Source organism: Streptopelia decaocto (assembly GCF_964273445.1).
Source record: "Streptopelia decaocto genome assembly, chromosome: 11".
NCBI lineage: Eukaryota > Metazoa > Chordata > Aves > Columbiformes > Columbidae > Streptopelia > Streptopelia decaocto.
In genome coordinates, this window is record NC_138666.1 from 15409170 (window position 1) to 15428853 (window position 19684).

Here is a 19684-nt window from a genome sequence, read left to right on the forward strand (position 1 = left end):
ATACACCTGCAGAAGTTACATGGACAGAAAACAGCTCCACAGCTGCTAGATCTGCCACAGTAAGAGCTCTGATAATCACCTATAGTTACATCACCACGTTACAGGCTACCAATGGTTTCATACGTAGAAGTGACGTGTGTCTAACACAGGGAAAAGCAGGGCCAAAGGATACCAGCGGTAAAAGGCCTGAGAGTAGGAAGTCTGAGAAGTATTGAGTTTCTAGGCAATGCTGGGTGTTAACCTCTAAACAAGTCAACCACTAAAATATCAAAGGGCAATAAGGATGAGAACTGTGACTTTAAAAATTCTGATCCTTAAATGAACACACATCTGTATCACGGACTTAAGCCTGGATCATATTAGTAAATGACACTAGCAGATAAGACTCTTATACAGCACCATTTATCCCTCAAAAGGTACATATATTGCTCTCCCACTAAGCATATTACCCAATTATAAAAAGGAAAGATCAGAATTGCTTCCAGATACATAGCTTGTCAAGTATGTTTAACAGGTCAGTATCAAGCAATTGTAAGGTTTATCTGATATTCCTTTTTCTCCTCAAAACAACTGACTGAGTGTCTATCTGTGTAATCATTGTTTAGAATATTCCATTACCAACTACAACATCCCATGGGTGTGATTCATTTATGGTCTTATCAGCAAAACCACTTTCTTAGTGGCAAAATTTGCCATTTTGGGAAGGTCAAAGTGCAGCTTCCTCAGCAAAGGAAGAGTCTTTAAACTGGCTGGCACGATCCAGAAAGTGGCTGTGACAGCTTCACTTCCAGGATACAGAGCCAAAACACTACTGCAGGTAGGGCAAATGATCCCATTTCTGATGGGGCTTTTAGAAGAATCCACAACACTCACAACAGATTGTATCAAGACTTTTTCCCCAAAAGGAAGTGAGACACATGCAAAAGAAATCCCAGCTTACTGAATTAATGAATTCTAGTACCACCCACAGTCCCTGTAGACACCAACATTCGTCATTCAAAGAAACTGAGTTTATTTTTTTAAGTTTCTAAGGTGCCACACCCATGGAGTTAACATCATGAGCACATTCAACAATTAGGGAAGTGATCCTGGATTTCCAGAAATGAGAAGAAATAGCATCATGCTTCTCAATCCAGCTCAGATGTGTGCAAGTACTGGGAAGGCCAACCCTTCAGACTGGTGTAACACAATACATGGTAACCTAGTGATGTGGGTGTGACCTCATGTTGATGACTATATGCACAATAGATTCAAAGAGCAACTATTAATAGCTATTGCTATTAAAGGCTGGAAAGCAGTTACAGAGGGAGTGAATTATTTTAGCTGGTGGAACATAAAAAACATTTAGAGCTTAGAATGAAGAGCATCAGAAAGGTAAAGCACCATTTAAAACAGATTAGGGAAGCAGGATCAGGAGAGAACAAAAAGCTTCCTACTGTCCAGCCGCGGGCTTCTACCTGCCTTGGGGCCTGACCTGCTGCTCACCCTTCCTGGAGAATCCAAATAATTTGAATATTCTTTAGCTAGAAGAAGGAATAGTAATTCTGGAGTCTTGCTCACACTCCCACAGCCCTAACTTTCATACTGCTCTCTATGCTCAGATGCATCTATGAAGACTGGTAAAATCTTGAACAAAAAAACATTTTTGCATCAAATAATTGTCAAAGTTTGCTATGGGGGTGGAGGACAGGAACACTTTAGCGCAAGTTTCTTTTTGAGAAAAATGAAACATAGGTTTTTTGCATCTGGTCAGCATTGAGTTGAAAGACGCCCCACTGGAAATGTGCTTAGTCCCTCTACAGTAAGAATTCCTTGTAGTCCACCTGGAAATTTACACCTAACTGAGAATAGTGCGAAGAGGGACCCAAAATTGTAGCCCCCTCATGTGAAGCGCTTTAATTTGTGTCTTGAGCTGCTAATGTTAATCAAATAGTAAATGTTTAGTTTTAGGAGCAACAAGACATCCGATACAGAAAACATCGCAGTATTCAGACAGTGCACAATCTTTAACTTTGAAATTTTCTCTTCGAGGAATCCATTGCAATTTGAAGTTTAGTATGTTCTTTAAAGCTGGAAAAAAACCTTGGAACAATTCCAACTTAGTCTACTCCAAATTCCTCTGGTTTTGCCGACTAATGTATAGATTTCTCTCACAGAAGTGCAGACCTTAATGATTACTCAAGTCTGCTTTGAGCTCCAAATTGGAATTCTACTTTCCAGCTAAAGAGAGGACTGTTGTATGCACAGCATTTGAGAACAGATCCTGTAACATTCACCAGGTTGGCTCACTCCAGAGTGCACTGAACCGATCAGCCATTCTAGTACTGGAAATTCTGCTGGGTGCCACGTGTCTCCCCGTGTAGCCCCAAGAGCTTTCAATTCTCGCAATACTCTCCTCCACAAAGGAACTTCGTATCTAAGGATTAGCAGTACATACCTTTCCCAAGTGAAACACAAATATGCAGACTAACCCTTAGTCAACAAATCTACCATCAAATATGTTATCTTCCTATCAAGTTCTCTGTTCTTTCACATTATTATTGTCCAGCATTCACACTCACCTAGAAACAATTTTGTTTCCAGTGGTAAACAGAACATCTATTAATAATTGAGTAACAGCTTTATACTTACTCTGTATTTTGATAAACCTCTACTGAGATATTCAGTCCTTCCAATTCCTCCTTTAAGATCTGCAGGTCTGAGTTTACAAAACTCAGTTCCAGTAGTACCTGCTCTCGTACTTTGTTGTTGGTAGTTGCTCTGCAGAAAGAAAGAGACACACATTTTTTTTACTGCCGAGGAAAAGGTTTTGTCCATAAGCTTGGTTGACCTCCTTGTTAGCATTCTCAGCATTTTTCAGCTTCCTTAAGAGATGATACGCAGCCTCAGGTCTGAGAATTTATTAGGTTTTTCTATCAAGAGAGAGCCTGGCATAGTTTCCAGATAACAGCACACAGACACATGGAAAGTTTGCTATGTGCTATTTTTTTTGTGCGTGGTTAAGGGTCAGGCTTATTTTCAGATACATTAATCAACAAAATTAAAGCCTCTTAAACAGAATCACTATCCTATTTTTGCATTATGTGATCTTTTCCTAGAAGAAGCTACAAGGGTGGAGACGGGGCAATCAGGAGATAGTTTTTCAAAAGAGATTTTCCCGCTTCGTAAATTGAATAAGGATCTGTTGAGACTTTTGATCTTAACAATAAAGTAACACAACCTTCCCATAAAACTGTTACTACAGATTGTTTTACAACCAAGTATAGAGGTAGAAATATGTTTCCTTTAAATACCATACAATTTTCTCTATAATTTTATTTTGTTGGATGCAAATGGGATTTTTTTGTTTGCTCGTTTCCTTTGCCATTTATGTATTTACATGATAACATTCTGAACTGCTGTTACAGTGGATGTTAGCATCTGGCCCTCCAGAGCATTTCTGGGTGATTTTTTTATTGGTTTATTTCAGGATATTGTATCACTTGATTACCTCTTCATGTTGTTGTACTGTAGACATACTGTGTAATGACAAACAGCAAAAGAGAGCAGCAGGGACAATGGGATATCCTTGAGATCCACATAACTCTACTCTGAATTCAGTTTTAACTCAGAACTTCCAGAACAAAAGACAATGAAAAGGAGAGGTTGACTTTCAGAAGTTCTAAGCAAAAGTCTTTGCACTATATGGATGATTTGTTTCAAGCCTAGCTTTTACTTTCAGCCCAAACTAAAGAAACCCGCATTTCCAGTTTTTTCCTCAAGTCCTGTTGCAGGAGGCTCCTTGTGGACAGCAATTGGTTTGCTTCTCTTGAAACCTGATGAAATGCAAATAGAATCTGACAACATGAAGCTTGTTTATTTATCTTTTTCTTTAGGAGACTGTACGTATGTCTAGTCATGTGAACTATGTAGTGGTCAGGTTACTTTTGAAAGTGCTTCTTTCAAAGAACTAGCAAGTTTTAATAGTCTAACAGGTACAAATTCCTTTTATATATTTAACAACTTAGACACAAGTCTGCTCCTCTACTCTTCCAACAGGCTTAGTTCTCACTCTTGTCGATAGCAACTTCAGTATTTTAGCAGTTAATATTGGTATCAGGAGTCAAACTTTAGGACATCTTTAGGTTGAATGTTAGAGCAGCCAGTGTTCACACTCGATATTACTCATTTAGCCTTTCCAAAACATGCCTGAGTTGGCATGCAGAAACATCTACTGAATGGTCAGTGTTCAGTTTCAAAAGCAGATATAAGAATTTTGCTATGTATACAAAAGGTAGCAAAAGACCCTAAGTCTTACTCCTTAAGTCAATGACCAGAAAACGAAGCAAAATGTAGTCAGTCACAGAGCTAAAACTACATAAGCTTTGGACATACCACCTCTCTGGCTGAGAGTGGAGATAAAGGCAGGTGACAGGCAAAGGGCAACCTATCAATTAATGGCAAGTATAAGTGAATTTATCCAAACATTTTCACTTCTCTAAGGGAAGTATATTGACTATTTTGTTCTTGGATACCCATTATCCCTCCAGCTGCAGAGAAACAGATGCCATAGGAGACTATTGCAGATGAGTACTGGGGAAATGTTGAGTTCTGTGTAACCGAGGGATGGATTGTTGGAAAGCTACAGGACTGTTTGCTAAGCAGTTAATAAGAGGACATAATAGCCTCCGGACAGGGTCAACATAAGGCTGTTCCTATGGGGACAGCCACATAAGAAAATGTGTCTTAGAAAAAGATTTGGTGGACAAAACAGAACAAAGGGCAAAGTCTCTTCCAGTTACCTCAAACTGTAGGAGAATTTGGTGGCAACTGTAACCCAGCTCAAATTAGATATGTGCTACCCTGCTATTCCTATATTGTTACTACATGGAATAAATAATGCAACTGATGGTCCTTTCCATTGAGGAGCACAGATCTAAAGGAGCTTGGGAAAAGAAACAGCATAGTGACAATACCTTTATTTTATTTAAACTGTAAAAAGACTCATTACAATATCCAGCAAGGTTCACTTCCCATTTTCACTAGCAATAAAGCTGATGAAACAGAGCAACATAAGGCAGTCTAACATTCAGCTCATTTGCTACAACACAGCAGCTTTGCAAGTGCACTTGAGAGCAAGTAATACCTCTGTAGGGCTACAGCATTAAAAAAAAAACTCTAGGGAGATTCACAGAGCATCCAGCAGTAATTTATACAGTATGTTAGGGGAGCAGTTAGGCAGACTTGGAAGAGGCAATAGCTAAGAGACTTAAAAAACTTAATAAAACAAAATAATAATTGCTTGGGGAAGAGAACTAGGAAGTCACGACACGTACCTTAACAGATTCTCAGCACCAGCTCTCATTCTTACTGCTCTCAAGATCTGTTGGTTTAGGACAGCTCTTTGATTTTGCAGTTTGCTTCGGCCAGTCTCAGCAAGAGGATTACATCCCTAGAATTAAGGAAACCATTTTTGTTGTTGCTGTTGGAAGAGACTTTGAAAAAGGAGTAACACTGAATTTGAATGAACTTTAATGGCATGGTTTCTGTATGAATACAAATTAATTACCTTGACATGAGTGACAAATTATTGCCATTGTCTCTTTTTTCAAACTTGGTCATTAAAAGTGAAAGAAACACCATGATCAAAGCATTTCCCATTAAAATCCAGGCAGAAAATATTTGTTTTAAAGCTTATGTACATGTGTGAGCCAGCCTGTTCACCCCTAGAAATCTTATGAAGCTATTTTCCAATTACAACAAAACATGATACTGTGTTACTAACTTTCTACATGTTTCATAAAAACAGTATCTGGCAAGGCGGTTAACTCCTATGAAAGCTTCTGCTTAACCTTTGCAAAATATCACAGTTCCATACTGGGATTTGTGCAGCCTTGAAATGTAACTCTATCAGAAAACAGGCTTTGGTGGCACCACTGCTCAGTTTTGAGAACCCTTCTAAGGATCTGTGCTCTTGTTCCTCCTGGTGCTCACACCTTCAGTACAATTCCTACCCCTCCTTCCCTAGGTCCTTGTCTTTACATCTCAAACTTATTTTTGGCACAGTATTCATGATCTGCACGGCTCTTCTGCACAATCAGGAAAAGCTCTCGGATCTTTAAGTGTACCCTGCCCTAACCCAGCAGCACCTTTGCATATGGCACCAAAAATGTGCAATATGAATAAGATTTATAAGTTATTTCATCTATATATGATCACAATGCCAGCTGCAATGATTTAGCTGCCCATCAGTCTTTCTCGTTACCTGTTGGCTAAACGAAGATTATGTGTTGGTAACTCAGTAAGTATCAAGCAATATGGGAAATTAAATGAGATGGGATAAGATGGAATATGAAATAATAGACGTTAACAGGGTGAAATGACTATTATATCCTCAGATACTCATCAAATGAAGCCCTTAAAAAGTAAAGCATGAAATCTGGAATTCACAAGAATGCAACTCAAACTATTGCAACCTGTGCTTGAGCAGGACTGAGCCATTGTACTCTGGTGAGCCCTGGCAAGCTGTAACTGTTACAGACAATTAGGGCTACATGTTTGTCTTTTTTGTTGTTGTTTTTGAGAGAAATACAATCTTAACACATTTTTTAAATACATTAGAAGCTTCACTTCCACTTTTTTATTCTTTGCCTCGCCTCCCTTTTTTTAAAGTATAAAATAACTTTGAACATTAATACTCATTTATAGCAAACCAGCACATTCCTGCAGCCTTAACTACTGATTCTGAAGCAAATAAGACCACTCTGGTTTAAGGCTTACCCTTAAATAAAGCCTGTCCTACTGAGCAGCCTTGCTGGGTATCATTACAAAACTTATCAGGGTCCTACTGGATGATGTATGACACAAGAAGGAGACTTAGATCAGTTTGATACAAGTCTTCCCTCAAGTACTCCAGCCACTAAATTATGTACTATTTTGGGTCTCTTCCTCCTAGTTTTGACTAGAAAAAAATGGGGTTTATGTAACAGCATTTAGAAGTCTCTCAACAAGCTCTGAGTGGTCAGGCAATGACATGCCAGCACAACAAAAGAAAGTATTTAAATAGAACTTGAAGGTCAGTTCTTATTTGAGTTGGCAAGTGAAGGCAAATTGACTTGGCAATAGAGAAATGAGCTTATCGATCCAGATGACAGTAGTTCAACTGCGAAAGTACATAGCCTAATATTGTTAATTTTAAAATCCCTCGTTTGAAAAGTTTATTATAAACAAAATGACAAGAAGCTTGTGCAAACATCTTCAGAAGCACCATTTGCCAGATAACTTGAAAAAACATGCCACATGAAATTACTCCTGTTACAGAAATGTTTCTGCATTGGAATACCAATTACAGCAGAAGCCCAAAACTTAGATGTGTGGTATATACTCTCTTCATTGAGAAAGCACCGGCAGCAAGCACAATACACAGACTAACTTCTTAAACATGCACATGTAGCAAGCACATTCATTCCTCTCAGATTAAAAGTAGTGCTTTAACTACCAAATACTTGATGCTCCTTTACGCACATTTATACACAGAGACATAACAAGGCACACTGAAAGGTACAACACGGTCTTGTAACCACAAGTTGCTTTCTGCTCTTAGCACATTTATGTTTCTAGCCTGCTACTGTTTTTCCTACTTTGCTTTTTCTTCACTTTGTGTTGTATAGTCTTTACTACTGGTATCCAGAGTCTTCTCTCCTTCCATTCTATCCAGGACATTTTTCATTTGAACCATGTCAATTATATCTTATTGCTTTTTGCATTCAGTTTGAATACTTGATTCTCATCTTGGGCCTTTTGTGTCTATATCCCAGCACAGATCTGTGATGCTTTCTTCCAGCTTCTTTCTCGACCACTTAATCCAGGCATCTTTCTAAAATGTATCCTTGCTGTGCCCTTGTCTTCATTTTCTCTGTAAAGCTGCAGCTTCTTTCCAGAACTCCCTGCCCTTGTGTATGCTCAACAAGTTTCATGACATCATTTAAATGCTTCTTTACAGCTCTACTTCTGGGAAATTTTTCAGGACGATCAGCTGCCTGATTCCCAGGCCTGTGAAGCTGAGTAGAAGTGGTGTGTTTATTTCAGTGGACCTTTGATCAAGCTCCAGCCCAGAAATCAAACAAGCTCCCATTAGACCATGAATGCAAAGCTGCTATGATCTTAAACCCTGTGCAAAGAGAAAAAATGGCAGAAATGTTCCCCTGCATTTCAGGACCAGCCACTTATCTCTGTATGAAGCTTCAATGCAAAAAACAGCCTGGTGACCTAAGAGGACACAGCACTGACAGACTGAGGTATCCACATCACCTCCAGTGTGCCTGGGAGTCCTGCACTTCTGTCTCCTTGATGAAAGGCTCCTTGTGGATAGAGGAGTCTGTTTTCAGGATGGGCTCCCCTGCTGCAAGCATACACCTCCCATTTACTTCTCAAGGCCTACAAGGGACTCTTATTTTACCTTTTAGAAAACATTGCTTTTTACATCTCCTGCCCAGGGGATGGGGCCACTCAGCTAGTTTGTGTTCATTTGCAGACTTAAACTCTTCATTGTAATCAGACTGCCAGAAAACTGATGGGTAGAAGTCTGTATAGAGGACAGTGAAAATAACCAATATCTGAAAAACACAGGAAATACACAGTCTGGGGAAGATTTCTTCTTGTGTAAAGCACAAATTCTGTGTATTAAAAAGTTATTTAGCAGAGTGCTCTAAGAAAGTGCTTCAATTTTTTTCCTCCATGTAGAAGATCCCTTTCCCAGACAGCATTTGTGCTTGGTTCACATCTGGACAATCTCAAGAATGCTAATGTTCAGTTCATTACAATATCTGGCAGCCAAACTTCCCAGCGGTTTCCACACCTACTGTTTCATCTCTTGTCAACAGGATGCCAGATGCTTCTTTTAATTACTGTTTATTTCTTTGCTAAGCCAAGACAACTTCGAGATTGAGTGAGATTTTAGTCTGGCTTACACACTATGAGTAAAATTATTAACTAAATAGCAACAAAAGGACAGTTATTAGTAAGGAAGTTGCAAAAATGACCAAGAATTGAGTAGAATTTAAGCTTTCCTTGCTGGCATTTGTGGGGGGAAGACAAGTAAATTGAGTAACTCTGCTATGAAGACAAAGAGTAAACTCAGCTATCACTTTTAGAGCCTTTTCTTTTCTCCCCTCAGAGCATAGCTGCACTTCAAAAAGAAGTGGTTACAGTGCTTAACTACTATTATCCTTAGCTCCTGAACCAACACAAAAGCTTTTTAAAACCTGAAGTTCAGTTAGCTAGTTTATTTCTTCCTGCTTGGTTGAATAGTATTGTTGAACTGCAGAATCAGGAAGCTGATATGTTTTTAATATATCATTATCAGGGGCAAGACCTGCACAAGAGTTATACATTATTGCCATATGTTATTTATGTACCTAGTTGGGTAACATCTTGAAAGAAAGAGACACTGATTTTGGATAAATAAACGTGCACCTCCTGTTAAAGGCCGGCCTGCGCAGGGCCTGCATGTTTGGCCGCAATCCTCTGACTAATTAATGGGGCGTGCTGACAGATTCCAATGGGATTGCTGCTCATCTCTTGTTAGAACCAATGCCCGAGCTTAGATGGCAGGATATCCCACTGCGTTTTATTTTAAACTTTATAAACGCTATCCCCCACATGCTTATTTGGCCATCAATCAGTTGTATTGTGAGTGCCTGTGGGATCTCAGTGTCGTGTTGTCTCTGTCAGGCCCAGCACAGCCAGCTCAGGAGCAGAGCAAGGGAGCAGCTCACTGACTGCCTGGCACTCAGCTGGGATTTGGGGGAGATTTTATTCTACAGATTACTTGGGGGCGGAGAGGGTAGCTGGCAAGCCTGTAGTCAGGTACTCCAGGTTTACTATGGATGGACAGTATCTTGCCTGTGTACAAGGCACAGCATCTACCTCCCATCTGAAAGAGCCTTAAAATCCTCCATTCTAAGGGGTATAAGCAAAATCTTTGTCATTTTCCAAGTTTTGGCTCTAGGTCTTAAGAAATTACCTACCACAGAAGGAAAACCGCTGTCAAAAGTGTGGGTCCCAAATAAAGAAGTAGTTTTATTTAATTTGGATGCCAGGAAGACAGAAGTATTTTTTTAATATCAAAAATCCAGTTGTGATGGACACAAAAATCATGACTGTTTGCCAGACAATGAGTAACCACAGTAAGCATTTGAAATATGATTTATAAAGTAGTGGTTTGAACTCTTTAAGATGAGCCACACACTGTCTGAAGGTGACACAGAGTTGAAACTGGGTGCGCCTTACTTAAAATAAAACATTCCTTTCCAGACAGCGCAACCTGTGCTGCTTGTCAAGCCCAGTAGTGTATGCAAATGGCCATATCCTCCAGATATTTAAATGTATGTAATTTAACTTACGCACATAACTTCTTTGGCTGTAATAGCCATTGTTGTAAACAGCATGATTCACACCAGTATTTCTAGAACTGGTCTGAAATCCTGCTAAATTATCAAGTTTATTTCCTTACCTTCTACTACGGTAGTTAAAAGTTTCTCTTCGCATGTTTCTACTAGTTCAATTTTGAAATTTTAGCTCTATACTGCAAGTCCTTCAATAGCAGAAGTTTTATCTGAGTTTAAAAAAAGGCAGGAGAGGGAGGAAGAAGATCTGGTCTTGGCAGAGCCTGGCATACTTGTGCCATGAACAAGTATCTTACAGTTCTAACTGCCTGGCCCCAAAGATGAATATAAAATTTTAGAACTAATTATTGTATTAAATTCTAAATACATTTTTTCTATACAATACTCCATCTTGTCACACCACTCACTAAGCAGAACGAATATTAGTATTTCATCAGAGATGTCTGTCTCTTGACTAAGTAAGATGACTCTTGGTTTCGCATGAAGCCCTGCTTTCAGTTTTAGGTTTCATGACTTGGTATATAATGAGTGGATATGGAAGGATGTGGAGTGTGAATCATCACAACATTGTTTCTGCCGCTTCAGGAAAGTGGAAAGAGAATAAATAGGCAAATAAATATTCCTGTGTCAATGCTAATGTTGATGGTTGCCTGGCTACAAATGACTATAAAGAACCCCAGTGGAAGCGCAGGTGTAGCAGGCTGGTAAACTGGCACTTTAACCACAGTTTGGGGGAAGCCCTGCAGAAGAAACCCTGAAAGCTAAGGAGGGGAAGCAGAGAGAGTTAATTAGAGAAGTGCTGATTCATGAGCTGATTACCATACCTATCATTATTTTCAGCCTGGTCCTTTGTTTATGGAACTGCTTGTTTTCTGTTTTTAGCCTTTTCCCCTGACATGGAGGACTAATATATACTGTCTCTTTGAATCATCAGCTTGGTCTGTATCTAAGTACCTAGCCTCACCGATGGAACCAAAACTTTAAGAAAGGGAAAAGAAAACAAGCATCTTCATTAAACTGATCAGAATCTAAAGATTCATTAAGCTAGCTGTCCTACTGCTCTGCCTCTGTGTAGCACAATGGACTGCTATCCAAAACAACCACACTGAAAATGGGGTGATGAGTGCTCTACCAGCAGACGCTTGGAGAGCTACAGAAAGGGTAACCTTGGAAAATGAACTATGGCTTTTTCTAATCATTTATTGCAACTTCCTGACCAATTAGGGAATTTGAAAATTACAGTCTGCATAAGGTGTTGCAAAGCAGTAAAGCAACATGGGAAAGATATACTAGAAAGAACTTGCTAGATATCTCCTCCTTGCTCTGCTCCTACCCATCCAAAAGAAAACAAACAAACCACAAACCAAAAATGGGGCAGGCATAGCCCTACTAATAGATCACCATGCGAGCGTTAGATCCTGTGACTGGATGAGTACTGCTTTATACATATCCTCAGTTTTTTGTACTAACATGTTTTGGGGATATTTACTTTGTGAAAACGTACTGGTTAAGTCTGGTGGTGTGCTGTAATGAAAAAAAAAAAGAGAAAAAAAATAAAGAAGAGGAAAACAGCTTGAAAAAGAGAGTTGTTTCTCCCACAAGAAGAGGTCTTGAGAGGTCAAACAATCATAGAGCCATGCCAGGCTTACAAAATACCTTCCTCAGAGGTGGGAGAAGCATCTCACATAAGCAAAGCAGCCCATGAGGACAGACCAGCTTTAATTACTATCAGTGTGTTGAAAAAATCATTCCTGTCTAAATGCCTTGCTCTGCTTTTAAAACAAATTGTTCTTTGCTCTGATCATTAATTTTGTCATTATTTTCTGCTGACCACAGACTCTTTCATAGGGAAGAAAGATCAGGAGCAGAATTTGGCTGGACATGCAGGATACACACGGTTGATTCACAAGTTGCTGCCAGTAATAATGAAAGAATGTGGAACTCCTCACAGAGGACATCAAGGCACGAGACTGAAGGTCCAAGAGCGCTTGCACCACCCAGTTGCAGGTACAGTTTGCCCTGGCAATGTACCGTGGAATACACTAAAATAAGCTACTGCACATGATGGTTAAGACAAACAAAACAGTAGCAGAACCAGTTTCCTGGTGCGTTATCTTCCCAGGAAGTAAAAACTTCTGGACAAAAGCTCCATCTTTTTGCTGGGAAGTTAAGGTGCCTCTTCCACCTTGCCATATCATCTTCAAGACACCAGCAAGAATTTGTTGTTGTTGTTGTTTGTTTTGTCTTGTTTTTAAAACGAAAATCCTTCTCACAAGTTTGGTTGCAGCTAATCAAATGACTAAAGAGGGTTGTTTTGGAGGGGAGATGTAAGAGGAAGGGAATAGGGGCAGCACTGACAAAGTTGTATACACACTGTGTGGCTGCACAGTAATTTCCTTAAAAGCCATGGGGAAAAAGGAGATCGTGGACAGAGATGGGGTAAGGGAGAGAGGAAAACAAAGAGGAAAAGGTCCCTACAGAGCAGCTCTGACATCGCTGGAAGGGAATGCAGAGAGGGAGTCTGAGAAATGGTGCAAGCAGCCTGCAGGAGCTGCCACCCATCATATCTCAGACTCACCTGGCAGTATAACAGCAACCCGAACTTTCTAGTGTGGCAACAGAAGTCCAAGCAGGAAACAAGACTGCGTATCTGTTTCCCCGCTTCTGGTCATGGCTCTTTACATAGAGCCAGTCATAGTTTTACAGGGCCACCTCCCTACAGGAAGAAAAGGCGCAAAGCAAGAATTAAATAAATAAGTTACTTTACATATTGCATTCTGGGGATACTGAGGGTTGTTTTCTGGTATCCTATATTTAAGACTTCAAAAAACATAACACACAAAAGGGCACTATACAAACTTCAAGCATACTTCCCACAGTAACCCATTTATCAAAAGAAAATATGAGAGTCTAAAACAAATGGATGTTGTATGAACTGCTCAGTTTTTCCTCAATTATAAAATTTCATTGTGCACAATATTCTTGCAAAGTACAGCAGGCAACCTCGTTGTGTGAATAGTGCTTGAAAGCCCTTTTATGAGCAGAACTCGTACAAAGCAAGTGTTTTCACCTTGCTCCATAGCTTATAGACTAAAAAGGTCAATTAAGCAAATGTCTTTTGATCTAAAACCACGAGGACTAGCCTTGGAAATTGATGTGGTTCTACACCAACAAAACTGGTAAACGAACCCTCAGATCTTTTCAGAAAAACAAACAGTAGTGTGGTTTTAATAAGAGAAGGGAAAGCGATACAAGGAGCTTGGAGGTGGTAGGGGGAAGACAGACATGAACAGCTCAGTGATTAGTTTCAGTGACATTAAATAGTCCAGCATACCATTCAGATGAACATGTAAGGCCTGAAGATCATATGTCCAAACAATCTCCTTGGGTTCACAGCTTATCTGGTCAAGATTCCAGGAGTGGGATTGTTTTGGGTTTTGGTTGGTTTCCACCCTCCCCCTCACCCCCGCCTTTCTCCTAGAACTACTAAGTCAGAATTAAAGCTCTGATCTTTGAGACCATTCAACTAATGTATGACAAGGAATACTGGTTTGCTGCTTACATCTGACTTTTAGGGACAGAAGGCTTTGAGCATCTAGCCTGATCTGCAGTTTGCAAAGATTAAAGATACTTATGAGCTGGATGATCCTCTCAAAGACCTGAGTGAACAGAGGGAAGAATGTTCCACTGCAACACTGGCTCACACAGATTTATTTAATATCACATTCATATCCATTTTCTACTGCTTTAAGTCATAATTCAAAAGTGGGAAAGATGCTCATGTTTAGGTATAAAAGTGATCTTATTATATTTTCATATATGAGAAAAAAATTATTCCTGTCCAGGATATGGGGTTTACACTGATCTAATGCTGTTTCAGTCAACTTAACCCTAACATACAACAATTTAATGGAGAATAAACTCAGACCTTTAGCAAGTGTGAGTGCAGAAGATATAACTTAGGAAGCGCAACTTGGCTATTAAACTTCAGTTAGTCCCCATCAGTAAAAACAAACAGGTGGAAGACTTGATTTATCTAACTTCACAAACTTGACAAGTTCATGAAAAGTTAGCTTTTTTACTAACATACCTCAATGCAGCCCACAAAGACCCCATACTATAGAAAACATAGCTGTGAAAACTCTAAATAATTACAGCTTTGCCACACTTTGTGATTTCCTGCTATGGAAAACTAAGAAAGAAGTGATTACTCATCAAATATTATAGTAGGATTACTCAAATGAAGAAACCAGACAAGACTGGGTCAAAGTTTTGCTTCAGCCTGTCCAGTTATTTATGCGGCAGCAGCAATTCATTGCAGCGTGGCTGGCACAGGTAAAACTTTGCTCTTTTCAGCTGCAAAACAGTTCCTCTGCTGAAGGGCCATACTGTTGCTTAAGCTCCTGCAGGCTTATGAATTTGGTGATTACTAGGGGCAAAACCCAAACACCCTGTAAAGAGGGCAACAAAGCAAAGCCTACGTGCCTTCTTACTGGGTCATCCAGGTGGCAGCTGAAGTGCATCGTAGGGATATTTTTGTGCAGAGGTGAGCAGCAACAACCTGATGCATAAGGCTTTTTTTTTTCCTCCATAGAATAAACAGTTTATGGTCTCGGTTACAGAATCTACACCGAAACACCCGCGTACCTACGCCCCTATTTGAAGCCCATTAACAAAATTCACAGGCGCAGAGAACTTAAAAACAGCGAGAGAAGGTGGAATCAAAGCTCCGCGAAAGCGGCACTTATGCCCTTTACCGCCAGTGAAGTTCACAGGAGCCCACAGGGCTGAATTACAGGCGATACTTAACTATAATTACTGTTGTGCACAAAAGAATTCAGGTGCAGGTTATGGCATAAGCCGCCCACTCAGTCTGAAAAGTAATTAGGGCAGATGTTCATTAAAAACTTCCTAACGAGTTTATTAACTTCACTGCCTTACTCCAGTAAACTTTCTTACAGGTACCCAGGAAGATTTACTAGAGAGCGAGCGAGGGGACGCAGTGAGGAGCGAACACGAAAGAGTGCGGGGAGGAGGGAAAAGGTGACATTTCATTTATTTCCTAGAGGTACGAGTGCACCTATCCTGCAAGGTGAAGCCTGGCCCAGGGACAGCGGAGGGTCCCGCCGGCGGCTGTCGGGCTGCGGCCACCCCGGACCCCGCGGAGCGCCGCGCCCGCCCGCCCGCGCAATGCGTCCCCCCAAGCCGGAGCCCGGCGCCGGACACCCCCTGTCCCCCGACACCCCCTGTCCCCGGCCAGGCAGACGCGCTCAGCCACAGCCCCGTCTCGCCTCCCTTCCTTCCCCCAGAGCAGCTCCCCGCCGCCGCGGGACGGGGCTCACGGCGCTCCGCCCAAGAGAAAGCAGCCCACGAGTGGCGGACAGGGCACCGCCAACCCCGAAATGCCCACGGAGGGGGCTGCCTCGGGCCCAGAGCCCACAACCCAGAGCCCACCGCCCCCGAGCCTCTCGCCGCGCCTCCCACCTTCCGAAAGTAGCCGTCCTCCGCCGGCTCCGCTGCCTGGCAGCCGCGGGGCGGCAGGGCGTCTGTCATCTCCGGGCAAGCCGCCGTCCCTCGCTGCTGCGAGACGAGCGCTGCTGCGAGGAACCGCGACCCTGCGGGAAATGTCGCCGCTGCCCACGGCGCCGCCCGGCCCCACCTCCGGTGGTGGCGGGGAGGAGCTGCCCCGCCCCACGGCGCGGCTGCTCGTCACCCTGGCAGCCCTAGCAGGTGGCCCGGGCGAGATGCTTGCGGTGACCGCCGGGCCGCTCCACGTGGAAACCCCTTGTCCGGGGACAGGCGGTGGCTGTGACCGACTGGAAGCGCAGCCCGGCGCCCCGCTGCGCGGCGGCGGCTCAGCCCGCTCCTCCCGGGCCCTCCGGCTGTGTTCCGTGCTCCGCGCTCCGCTGAAGCGTGGCGGAGTCTGGCTGGCCTCCCCGAAGGGACCGCTCGCTTCTTGCCGCTTCCCCGCGGCGGCTCCCCCGGCACTGCGGGGCTGCCGCCGGCTTTCCCAGGGCCCGCTGCCCGCCTCGGGGGGATAAGCTTTCCCGCGGGTGGCTGTCCTTCAGCGCGGGCTCATTCCTCCGGGGCCGCTCCCTAAAGCCGGGGGGTGCTCCTCGCAGCGGGGAGTATTTACCGGGCACAGTTCCCGGGGCCCGCGCAGCCACATGGCGCTTTAGCACTGGGGTGCGCACGGCACCGCCGGCACGGCTCGCAGGCCCGGCCTCTGCCCCGCCCGCGGGGGGACCGAGCTCCCAGACCCTCCCCGAGAGAGATCCCAGAGCCCCGGGAGCTGGAGCGGCTGCAGCCCTGGCTCCTGATAAGGGCCGCGGTGTCTCGATGAGGGCAGGGCTGGCCCCGGCTCCGGGAAACTGCTGTGGCATCAACCTCAGCATTGCAAAAATCTGCAGCGTTCGCACTGAAAACCTCCTGTCTTAGAAATATTCCATTGTGTAACCGGTTTTGCAAATGTTGTTATTGGATGCTTGTGTGAGGAAATTGCCAATATTGGTTCCTATGACTAGCCAGGCCTAACCTACCTGTACTGCATTTAGTGTTTAAAGATGCAATACAGGAGAATACTTCAATCGATATTACCACACTTTTCCCCCTTTCCCTTCTTTTTTTTTTTTTTCATCTTTCTTAGAAGTACGGTGAGTTGTGTCAGGGAAAAAATCTGCAGAGACAACGTTTCTTTATCAAAGGAAAAACATCCTTAACTGAAACTTTCTTTGAAAATGCCGATGTCTCCAGAGGGTTATGCAGAGCAGTCCAGTTAAACTGTGTGTCTGCTGCATGTTTTTAACGGGAAGACCAGAGTCAGCAACTCAGAAATCGGGATCCAAAGATCTTCTGCTGTCTCTGTTTAAGTCAGCTGAATTTTGGTCTTTTTCCTTTTTTTTCCCAATAATTCTAAAGATACTGAATGCATGTATCCAATTGTTTGCTAAACAGAAAAGGTAAAAGTGGGAAAGTAGATTAACTTGCTCAAATTTCTATTATGAGGGTGTAAAAAATGTTTTAGATTACTTTTTATGCTACTAAAAAATGTACTTACCCACCAAATGAAAATGGATTTTAAAATTTAAATCTTGTGAGATCAGTGTAAAACTCCAATGCAATACATATAAACCACAAATTTGCAGAAGTTTCTGCACAGTACAATGCCACAAATAATGTCTAATGTATCTTGGTGACAAAACGCAGCCTTTCTTCATTGGTGGTGGATTCTTTGAATAAAACAAAGTCAGCAGTGATACACATAGCAAATGTCTACAGCAAATTCGGGAGAGTTCAAGAGAACTCTCACAGGCTTCCTCCCCCATCTTCAGTGTCCTGGGTGTATCACCCAACACTCTCACAACTGCCAGATTAGACTGTTCCTTCCCTCCCTTGCACAAAGGGTACTTCATCGTGACTGCATTAGGACTGATATCATATTTCTTAAGTAAGTCACTGTAAGTTTTGTCTGCATATGGTGAATATGCATTTTTTGCAAAGGGCACATGTCGATTGTATGGTCTCAGTAGCTAGTGCTGAGCTGTGTAATGACTGGGTAGCAGCACTCCCTGGCCCTGGAATGTAAATTGCTGCTTAGAACATTCCAAAACCTTGATTTACCCTCAAAAAACTGTATCCCAGCTCTTCTCACCAGTTGGCTAAACATCTGCACTAGCTTTTTGCTTGCTGTTAGAATTCCTAAACAGAGGTGGGTTCATACCGTAGACTTTCTCAGTTTCTCACAATTATATTAATCAGAAAGTTTGATTTGCTGCATTGTAAACATTCAGTAACAGGCGAGAAATCTGGAACACATTCATTCAGAAAAAGAGGTGTAGAGATGCAGATGTTTGGTTGATATTTATCTTTGATATTAGAAGAGAGTAAATTCAATTATTTGGTGCACTGGACATGGCACTATGTCTGAGCAAGCATCAAATGCTTAAGAATTTGCATCCGAAGATCAGTATGTTGTGCCTAAAGTGTTGAAATTGAAGGAGTGAATCTTATCTCTGCATCAAATATCTTTGTTTTACAGAAATTGGTGTTATCTGGCTTTATGCATCTTCACAGATAAACCAGCCAGCTGATCCAAAGAATGGCCACACTGAAAACAGGCACAGAATGGCAGAACTTGAATTGCCCCAGATTTTGTCCCATGATAGTAAAGGTAAGAGGGACCAGAATATGAATATTCTTAGTGCAGACACATGGCAGTATATACAATATTTAAGTACATGTGCACATTAAATGCCATATTTCTCTTATGTGTGTATCACTCCACTTGGTCAGTCAGTCCTGTCCTTCTACCCCTCCCTCATCTTGAAAAAAATTGTGGATATATGAAATTCCATCTTAAGTGTTCTCTTTGGCCGCTGGGAAATGGTCTCTGCTTGGGAAATTCATTTCCTGCTGGGACATGCATTGATGTGCTGTTACATACTGAGTATTGGAATCTGCTTTGACTTGGTAAGGACAGGTGCTGCTCTCTGGTAAGATATTGTTTCTTTTTTTTTTTTGTGATTTTAGAGACCTTGTGGCTACAGGATGGTACCAGGTGCCTCAAAGACAGCTTTTGTCCCAGAGAGACACACAGGCTTATCAGTGAAAGCACATTAGAGTGATACTGTATGAAGGGAAACATCTATCAACTTCTGCTGTTTCTCAAGGTAGATTCCTGAATTCGAAACCTGCCACAGGGTTATCTATTTCTGCCCTATTGTTGGTGAATTTGAGTATTAAACTTCTGTTCTGAGAGGAAAAAGATTTTGTCAGTAACCCTGGCAGCATGTAGCTTTACAGACAGTGAATTCAACTGCAGTGAGTTAGTTGAGTTAGTATCATCCTTTATTTCTGAAGACTGCAGTTCTTAATGAGCAAATGTCTGGCTACTGTAGCAAAGTTTTAGGTGAGGAGAGAGGAAAAGGGATCATAGGTTGATTTTCCCCTCAGTCTCAACTCTTTCCAAATATGTATTTTGGAGGAAAAAAGTGATTGAGAATGCCAAAACCAAGGCATGGGGGCACAGTAGCAATAGTGATGTGAATCTGCTTTAAGACCAGGAGATTTTAAAGTGAGAAAGCTTTGAGAGTAAAGAATGGGAAGGTGTTCTCATGAACAAAAGAAGTTCTGCATTTTATGGCAGATGAATTGAAAAGTGACCAGACAGGAACTGCAACTAAGAAGTGCCAGTAGTTTCCTTACCAAGAAAGGTACCGAGTGACAGCAAAATGATACAAAAATAGTATTCGAAGGGCTTTGGATGACCATGGTATGACTTGCTATAGGTGCAGCATTTC

The 19684-nt window shown here is 42.1% G+C and overlaps 1 protein-coding gene across 1 annotated transcript in view; it reads right to left on the minus strand.

The window, feature by feature from the left end:
* Window positions 1-15993, minus strand: part of RHPN2 (rhophilin Rho GTPase binding protein 2) — a 28807-nt gene extending 12814 nt beyond the window's left edge. Inside the window, exons 1-3 of the mRNA XM_082062512.1 lie at window positions 15870-15993; window positions 5316-5431; window positions 2632-2760 (exon numbers count right to left, since the gene is read on the minus strand). Coding sequence (XP_081918638.1) covers window positions 2632-2760; window positions 5316-5431; window positions 15870-15938 — 314 coding nt within the window. The 5' untranslated portion in view covers window positions 15939-15993. The remainder of the gene's footprint in view (window positions 1-2631; window positions 2761-5315; window positions 5432-15869) is intronic.
* Window positions 15994-19684: the final 3691 nt, after the last annotated feature.